Genomic DNA, 9,838 nt, shown 5'->3' with positions numbered 1-9,838 from the left:
GGGGGTAGGTACGTGGGGGGGGGGTAGTTTTTTTTTGGGGGGGTAGGTAGTTAATTGGGATCAAATTTTCTCAAATTGACCTCTTCACCTTGAATTACAGACTTTTACCAATTGCTATACTTTACAAACTAAGCTATTGTTAAAATCCAATGTTCGAAAACAGAAGTCAACAATCAAAAACGGAGGTAAATGCTCGAACAGAAAGAAGTCAAAATTCAAGTCATGAACAAACTTGCTTTCTGCTAAAAAAAACCTGTAGAATATCATTACTCCTCTTCGAGTCGTAAAAACCTGTAGAATATCATTACTCCTCTTCGAGTCGTAAAAAGACACACACGTTTACAATAATTGCTATGAACTGCGTTCAAGAGCAATTAAAAAGTACGAGTGCAACATAAAAGTATGAGTGAAAATGTGAATGGATATCATTACATAGCTGTTAATACAGATGGTTACAAAACTGCAAATCAGGAGTCTTAAAAATCATCACAAACAAAAATGAAAAGACGAAAAGCTCTTTCGGACAAAAAAAGTAAGATATTGACTTGACAATAACAGGTGTTTGACAGCTAAGTGAAATAAACATTCTTCCGCTAGGCTTGACTGGGCAAAAATTAGTTTATGAACGAACCCACCAATGGCCATGGTTACATTATCGAGATTGGCACATTGAAGACATACCATACCTCCACTGTTGTTGGCAGAAGCACTGTTGAGTGTGTGGGCGAACCACTCATTAACAGCACTAGAAACCATAATAGGGCACGAGTCTCCGATCCGATTGCAAAGCCTGATCTCGGCCATTTGAGTGTCACGCTTTCTGTCAGCCTTCGAAAGCGTGTCGTGCAACAGTTGCGCACTCAAATTTTGCTCCACTATCAGCATCTCCATGTCGTCTACATACAAAAACCACCAGTTACAAATTGGTAATATTAATTTCGCATAAAACATATATCTTTAAAAGATCACATTTCGTGTATAGCCAATGGAAAAGTTTTTCCCCATAATAATAGGGACCTTGACTTCGCCAATGATCTTTGCCAAACAATTTTGTACCTCTGCTGATCTTACAACTTAAATTTTGACTAACTTTCAACAAATCGCCAAATACCGTGAAACCACCCCTGTGCGTTAAAATAAGACAAATAATTTTCTCTTAAAGGCCTATTGGAGAGCAATCTGGGCACTGTGGGTTTACAATGGACTCGTAACTCAGATCTTGTCGGTCGAGAAAAAACCGGAAAACTGACAAAAAATAGAATCAAAAGACATGAATCAATTGCATCAAAGATTGGGGTCTTTATCAAAATTTTTCAACAAATTCTCCATTTTGGTGCCACCGCTTTTTGGGCTATCTCGGGATAAAAAAGGTAGTCTATTTTCTTGCATAGCTGTGATTTAATTTTTTGAATATTTTCTAAGAATTTTTGACGTCTCCACTTTTTTGAGGGATCAAAGACCAATGTGTGCTATCAAATAAAAGCTCTCTGCGTCTAGAATTTCACTAGAAAGAGAAACTTCCTGAATTTTACATTTTGGGACAAGTTTTCGAACAAATTGTGGCAAAGACTCACACAAATTAGTACCGATTCGATCATTTAACATGACTAAGGCTTTTTCCGAGGGCTTCCAAGAACAATCACATATATTGAAAGCTGTATTAATCTATTACACAAATACATCAAAAATTTCGAAAACAATCATGCCGCATTTTGTGCCAATTTAGCACAAACTTTGATTAAAATTTCTTTAAAAATAGTCCATATTTCAATAATTGTAAATAATTGAGGACCTCTTAGACTGTCACAGTACAACAGTTAGCTCATCGTTCTAGCTCAATACTGTCAATATCTAAAATTCGAAAACATTAAGACAAGCGTTTTCGAGAAAACGAAAATCCAGACAAATTTAAGCGCAACTTTTGCCCATTCGATGAAAAATTAAAATAATTTACAAATTAGTCTGTTCGTTTTGCAAATTGTTTGAGAACTTGAGACACAGAAAGTGAAAATATTTTGATATATCATATCATTTTATTATTAGTTATTCACGAATTATTGAGAAACATGGCAAAAATTAATATGATAACTCATATAGAACTTTGAGAAAATAAATGAAAATGAGAAACGCAAAACTGACAGCTCATCACCCAGAAGTGCTGCTTTTAGATTAAGCATTTTTATCCAAAATAAATATACTTTGAGTATTATTCAGTTTGATTGATTTATCATCAACATAGTTTTGTTTGTGTTCAAAATTTGTGTTTTATAAGAGCAGCAAGAAAAACCGATAAGATTCTTTATGTGTAATAAACACCAGCAAATGCTCAATAGGCTGGAACAACGCTCCTCATTTTAAAGTTTTGAATTGCGATCTAATTTTAGAGGCGTGTGTTTTCAAGATTTGGTTACAGATTCTCATTATTTCAGAGGTCAGCTCAGAGTCAGTTTCAGAATTTTTTATCCATCCCAAAAAATTGTAGGTATCAATGAACGACTAAGATTGAAAGTGTGAAATCTTGAAGAAAGAGAACAAAGATTTTCGAAAGAATTTTTTATAGAAGTGCGGTACTTGTGCGACTACTGTAGTTTCCCGTTTCACTATCTGATTTCTTCCCGACTGCAATTAAACATTCATATTAAATATTGCTATTCCTAGTTGTAATCGCTTGTCCTTTTTTTGATGTTTTTCTGAACAATTCTGTATTTTGACGACGCCATCTGTAAATACTTTTTTATAGCTCTGCTCCCATTTATGGACCTTTATGGTCACTTGCCTTAGTATCAAAAATGGCGGGTCTTAGCCGAGTTTCAATTAAGCAAAAATTATTTTTTATAGATTTATTTACACAGTCGAGGCTTTCAATTACTTGGACAAATTTGTTTTTTTAAATGTTTTTTTCTTACTTTCTGTGTTCTGTTCAGACCTAATTGTCTCCATTTTACTGTGCCTACATCGAAATGATACAACTATTTGTCTTTTTTCCAATGATAACAACTTGAAACAATTTTTTACGTCAATTGTTTCGTCTCATTGTCATTTTGTTTTCAATACCATTTTTTAAGAAAATAATTTTCTTTATTATTAAATGAGTTTTTAAAGATCCCCTTTGTTGTAGAATTATTTTTATTTTGCCTTACATCCAATAAGTTACCATCTCAAGTGCTCTCGATCAATGTACAATATTTTCTTGTATATAGCTAACGAAACGGCGAATGCAAAGTAAGCCGATAGGCAAGCAAGCCGACAGAAAAGCAAGACGAAAGTTATGTAATAGTTATGTAATCTATCAGAAATAATACATTGTCAGCCGTTACAATCAATACTGCGCGTAGTATTATAGTGCATAATGTATTCCAATGCACCAAAGAAACAAAAATGCGTCAATTTTTAGACATCTAGTGGGTACGGGCCTCAGCAGACCGCTGTCCATGGCCATGCCTCTCATCCGCTGTGGGATGTAATCCGGAAATAGCGAGCCGGTTATCGCGGCGGGGAAAGCGAAGCGCGCCCACCGGCCCGCCAGGGGCAACTTAAAATACGTGTATCCGAAAATTTTTCGGCTTACTTGACCTCATTTTCAAAATTCGGCTTGCTTGCCTATCGGCTTGCTTGACCGCCACCTAACGAAACAATTCTATTAACTGATACGTACTGACTCAAAAATTTTGCAAATTTTTACTTATGATTTGAAATTTTTGACATTTTGGTCAATTTTGTCTTAAAATTGGTTCCTAAATGAACTTTATTGCTTTCAAATTGTAGGTGAATTGTACTTTTGACTGAGTGTACAAATGGTTGTTTTCAAAAGCGTGACGCCATTCAATTACAAAAAGCCTAATTGTATTTTCAAGTAATTCCTCTCATGTCATGTTCCCATTGTTACTTTGTTGTTACTTATCCTATTAGCGTTCAATTGATAATTTCTTCGGTTGGTTAGTTGGATCAGCATCCTATCATTTATATTTCCAATGAATTTGACGCACAATGAGCTCTAAGATAGGAATTGCCATTAGGCAGATGATTCGTAGAAGACAACTCAAATGAGAATGCACAGAATCATGCGAGCCTTCTTGTTAGTATGTATCACTGCTCGGGTCAACATTAGCTTTTCGTGACTCTAAATCGATTTTTGGGAAGAAAATTTGACAGCCCGAGTTGACATAATGAGCTACTAACTCTCTTCGATTTGCTGACACTCAGTTGAAAATGAAATGAGGGGCTGATTGAGTGCCACCACCAACCACCGCTTCGATCTAATCTCACTCTCCATCTGCACAAGAGAGAGGTTGTCTCCTTTCAGCTCTACTTTACCAGAGAGTAGAACTTTGTTGGAGGAGAGATTAGATGGTAGAAAAGGGAAGTTGCCACACACTATGTCCGTCACAATTCCAGGCCAATGTCGCCTCCAGTCCACCTTTCTCTGTCCTCCACTCTACATGCAAACAACAAACTGATAAAACTATGGGTGATTCAAAAGCTTAAACGATATTCAGTTTTTAATTTCTTTCCTCAAAACAGCGATCAAAATTTTTGTATGACATGCGCCCAATTCTGCGAAACGCAATAAAATACAATGCAATTTCAACACCGCTAATCTTGAAGTAATATAACAATTTTGCAAAATACTTCAAAAATAGCGGACAGACTGCTGAATATAGCTGCAAAAAAAAATTTGACAGTAGTTGAGTTCAGATAGAAATAGAAATGTGTTGATTACGTTAACATAGTCGGCAGATTGCCGGTAAATAGCCACCGTTGACGCGCTAGACGTACATCGGGATAAAAACAGAAAAAAAGAGGAGATGGAAAATGACAAAAAAAACTTACTAAGTTTCAAAAATTGTTCGTATTCAGTGTGCAGTTTCAGTTAGATTCTAAACCTATAATTACTTCAGCTTCTAAACTGAAGGGTTGTCGGATTAATACTAATATCAGCTAGCAATCGCTCTAATTAACTTTGATAACCTATTGGACTTTGACTTAAAGACCGGGCTTTATCGGTTTATCCCGTTTCTTTTGATTTTGCTCTTTTGGCCTTGACTGTATTCATTACATTGCATAATTCAATGCGTAAAAGGATTTAAAATCCATTCAGTTGAAACAGTGAGTGAGATAAGTCAAAGATAAAAACTGTTATTTACGTAAAACAAAAAACGTGATCAAAAGGTAAAGCCAATTTAAAAAAGACATAACAGGACAAGCCCTGAAATACAATTCTAAGAATTGTATTATTTATGATCTCACAATAATATATTCCGCTTTAAAAGGCAAATGAGAGCTGTTAGTAATGAGACTAAGCAATAAAACAACACCAGAACAAAAACAAGCAAGACTAAAAAAATTCAACTTTAATTTTACGAAAAGACAGGATCTACATCAAAGAACAACGGCTTTGAACTCAAGCTGCCAACTAAATTCCTCTTTTTCTCATTACAACTCGTCATTAAATGACAAATAAAACACTGAAACCTTTTGAAAACACTTAGTATAAAAGTCACCGAACGCAACAGCTACTAAAGTATACAATTACATCAATTAATTGAGTCCTCAATGACTACCGTTGAGGCCTGTCATCAATGAGATTAAGTGATAAAAACAGCCATAAGCACAACAAATAGAATCAAAACTAAAAAAAATCAATAAGAATTTTTTAAAAAACGAACAAGCATATAAGTCACAAAAGCAATAGCAATGAACTGAAATGACTTGCTTTGATTGAAGCCTTTTAGCAACCAATGACACCTTCCAGTAACCAGAGTAAAAGTTAAGAAGACAAAATTGGAAAGAAAAACTCGATAAACTCAAAAAATCTATATTTATTATTGAAAACAATTAGTGTCAAAGACATTGAAAGAGCTAGCTTTGAACAGAACGATTAAATCGATAAACTTAACCCCTATTAGCAGAATCAGAGACCTCTCCCCAATGAGATTAAATGATAAGACAACGAAAAGTACTGAAAACTTTATAGTACTTTAAAGTACTACTCACTCAAAATTTTTGGGAAAAAGTAGTGTCAAAGTCATGAAAACGACTAGCTATTCCCTCGAGCTATTAATTGGGTTCTTTTGCGCATCATTAGCAACCAATCAAACCTGTCATTGATGATACCAAGTGATAAGACACCAGATAAAGTTCAAAAAGGGGGCAACATATATATTAATCATTAATATATTAAGACAACAAATAGTGCTAAAAACACCGAAAGATAGGAAACTCTGAAAATAGAAGTCAAATTGCCGCACCTGAAAAAATCCATCTCAAAAATCGCCAAATTGTTCAAACGCCAATTTCTCACTCCACTTTAAAGGTATTGGAAAAGTCAGGCCCCAAACCTACTCGATTTTTTGATCCCTTTAATATTTCAGTGTGATCAAAATCACCACTCTAATTTGATTTCTCACTTAGGTGAAAAAGCCGAAAAAAGCGTGAACCGATCTTAAAAAAAGCGCACCAATACAAACCAAACTCTTCGAATTGTAAAAAAAGAAGAGCACCTACAAAATAGCCCTTTGAGAGGCTGACGGCGGCTATTAGTCAATTCCGCATATAAACAACAAAAAACAGCAAAATAATTACACACACGTTTATTTGAACTCAAAATAATTTCCACAATTTTCAATGAACTTATATTTCAAGTCATGATTGATTAAAAAACCCTATCAAGCGCAAAATGAAGACACGCGCACAAATACCACTAATGCGATAAAGGAGTCGTTGAATAAATGCAACTTTCCTGATATATTCTTTGCGATCAAAATAAAAAAACAGGTATAACGCGCCAGACGAAAAAAACATACACATAAAGGACAAGTCTTTAGATCCAATTCGAAAAAGTTTCACTGAACCAAAATTTACAATAGACTTCGAAATGACTATGAAGGCACCACAAAAACTAAGAAAACACATAATGATAGTAATAATCGAAATCGCCTAGAATAATTGAAATTACAAAATTAACATTGATAGGTGTTATTATATACATAGTCAATATTGGTCTAGCCGGAAAGCATGCCGAAGGCTCGTTGAAGGAAGCCCAAGAGCATTTAGTTTAAATGTCATTAGCAAGAAAAATTAATTAATATGAAAATTAAAATAAATACGAACAAAATATGAAACATCACGAAGGTGAAGATGAACCGAAAAAACTAAAAAAAAAACGAAAAAAGCAAATCAAACTAAAATAATTTCTATTCAAACGATGTAGTCCATGACAGAATCAGGCCCGTGAGAAAACTTCTCAGCGCAAATGAGGATGGGAAGTTCTTGAATGAAAAGCGTGAATTTCTTAGTGCTCATTAGAGGCCCTACAACAGTAGATAGTTCCACACCTTGAGCACCGAAAGGCATCCCGCACAAGCAAGAAGCTGCCCAAGACGGCAAAATCATATAAAATAAAATGATAGAGGCAATTTGATACTACTTTGATGTTTTCTTATTTAAGGATAAAATTTGTCAGCTCTATGTTACCTATTATGAAATTAGCATGGAACTCTTTTGGTTTGCTTTTTTGAGCGGGTTCGACAGAAAAGTTGTCCTAAATTCTGCCGAGAGTTGTTTCGCTTTGCATTTGATTATTGGCAGAGAGTTAATCCAGCTTTCTTTTGCTGTAGTTACATAGCACTTACCATTTTGTGAGATTTCTTTATTAACCACTTGTTTTAACAACTCATATATGTGTAATTTAAACACCGATGCAATTTTTAATTTCTCCGGCTGATTCAAAATGCTGTCGCGATACCCTTTACGAAAAGCGATTCTAAACCGTTCTTGGGCTTTCGTGAATTACATCGATATTAGTTTTCTTCGCGCAACCATATATGAGAATCCCATATTGCAGCACTGGTTGTACATGCTGTACATAGGTTTTACATTAATTTAAAAGCGGATTTATTGTCATTACATCACGCAACTTATAGGCAATTGCACAGAATCTATGCATCTTTTTCCGTATTCACTCAATTTGTAGCCTGAAAGAAAGTTTGTTATCCAAGCTAAAAGTGTTGTTTGGTTTAGCAAACAAAAATAATAGGAGCGCAATAATAGCCAACTGAGATGACGTGGCTTTCATTAATTGATTTAAAAGCACTCCGCTAATACACTTCTCCGAGTCGCTTAAAGAAAGCGCCTCAATACAATTCAACATCTTTGTTAAAAACTGGATGGTAAAAATCCCTAGTGCCGCAATAGAGCTACGCTGAGTTATCAGCTTCGTAGTTATAAAGCATATGCTAACCTGGATAGAATCCTGCGACGACGGCCTCTGGCCTCCCACGCCCTGGAACACACTGTTACCCATCGAACCACTGACCTTGTTGCCAGGCATAGGGCTGTTGACAGACTTGGTGTTGAAGTAGGAGTTGTAGAACTGGATAAAGCGGACCTTTATCTCAATGAACTCTGGAATCGTGTTCTGCACAAGCAGAATCTGTGCGTCGTCCCAAGAGATGTCGCAGTTGATTAGCAGTTTGCAGGGACTGAAAATAATGCCGTTAGAGCGATGAATAAAATATACCCGTCAGATTGCCGGAAAATAGCCGCCGTTGACTCCAATAAGCATGATTGGGATTGAAAGAATAGAAGATATTGAAAAAAAAAAATTTTTGTACAAAAACATTTTTTAAGTCCGATTTATTTTGATGCCATTTCGTAGTTGAACATAACGTACTTCTGTTTCTTAGAGAGAAGCTACAGGGGCTAATATCAATACCAATAAGCATTAGAGATGGTAACTAAGACTTATAGGAACGAAGTTCAAATAGCGGGCATCTAAAATTGGGCTTTATGGGTTCATCCCGTTTCTACTTCTGACTTCAATTTTTTATACTGGCTCTGTTCATTTTGAATTGCTTTGCTGAGCAACTGATGTTGAAAATCACTTTTAGCAGAATGAGAGAAGAGAGAAACTAGCCTAGAGAAGGCAAAAAGATTTCACGCAAAATGTTGAAAAAGCGGGAAAATGAGGTAAAGTGAAACATTTTTTTATTCGACGAAGTAAAAAAAAACATAGCAGGACAAGTCCTGACGTACAATTCAAAGCATTTTCATTGACTAAACAAAAAACTAGACCTAGAAAGGACTACGAATGGATTGGGAAAACCATTTAGAAAAAAATCCGATTCAAAAAATCGAAAAAACTGAAAAAATCAAAGCGAAATTGCCGGATGTGAACAAACAACCACTTGCGAGAAAGCGAATTTTTGTTCAAACACCGTTTTCTCACTCTACTTTAAATTTAGAGCGAAAAAATTTCACACCGCAAAACCACTCGCTTTTTTGCTCCACTTCCTGTTTCGGCGTGATCAAAATCACTACTCCAATTTGACTTCAAAAATCATGAAAATGTGTGAACAGATCCTAAAAAAAACATAGCCGGAAGAATTCCGGAAGCGACTCGAAGCACCAAAACTTCACAAAAAGCTGAAGCCATTACTTTTGTATTAAACCATTAACTCATTACCTCCGCGGGTCTGATATAAAAATCGGTGAAATTTAAAACACTGTCACCAAGAGAAAGAAAATGCAGCAAAATTTTATTAATGAAAACGTTTGGTAACGTTAAACAAGTCTGAAATTTTTAGGATGGTCAAAAAACTGATAGCCTGACAAAGCTGCCAGGGCCATCAATTGCCCTCAGATAATTAATGATTCTCATCTCAAAAAGATCGCGAAAGCAAATGGCAGATAAAAACTGTTCAAAAAAGACAGGAAAGTCAAAATTATTCAAAAAAAGAGTGCTCAAACTTAAGAATCAGAGAACCACTACAATTAGATTTCTAATCACGACAATTAAGACAAAAATAATACATGATTCTTCCTTGTTGTATATATGCTA

At 35.3% G+C, this 9,838-nt stretch overlaps 1 protein-coding gene across 2 annotated transcripts in view; it reads right to left on the bottom strand.

Annotated features, from left to right (window-relative positions):
* LOC142334508 (bridge-like lipid transfer protein family member 1) overlaps nt 1-9,838 on the bottom strand; it is a 274,847-nt gene that overhangs the window by 13,254 nt on the left and 251,755 nt on the right. For both annotated transcript variants that reach the window (XM_075382600.1, XM_075382601.1), the window contains 3 exons: nt 8,240-8,480; nt 4,180-4,435; nt 687-896 (listed from right to left, as the gene is read on the bottom strand). In XM_075382600.1, the coding sequence (XP_075238715.1) occupies nt 687-896; nt 4,180-4,435; nt 8,240-8,480 (707 nt within the window). The remainder of the gene's footprint in view (nt 1-686; nt 897-4,179; nt 4,436-8,239; nt 8,481-9,838) is intronic.

Source organism: Convolutriloba macropyga, chromosome 2, assembly GCF_964194025.1.
Source record: "Convolutriloba macropyga chromosome 2, txConMacr16.3, whole genome shotgun sequence".
Taxonomy (NCBI): Eukaryota; Metazoa; Xenacoelomorpha; order Acoela; family Convolutidae; genus Convolutriloba; species Convolutriloba macropyga.
The sequence above is the reverse complement of the archived record's forward strand: the minus strand, read 5'-3'. Positions and strand labels throughout refer to the sequence as shown.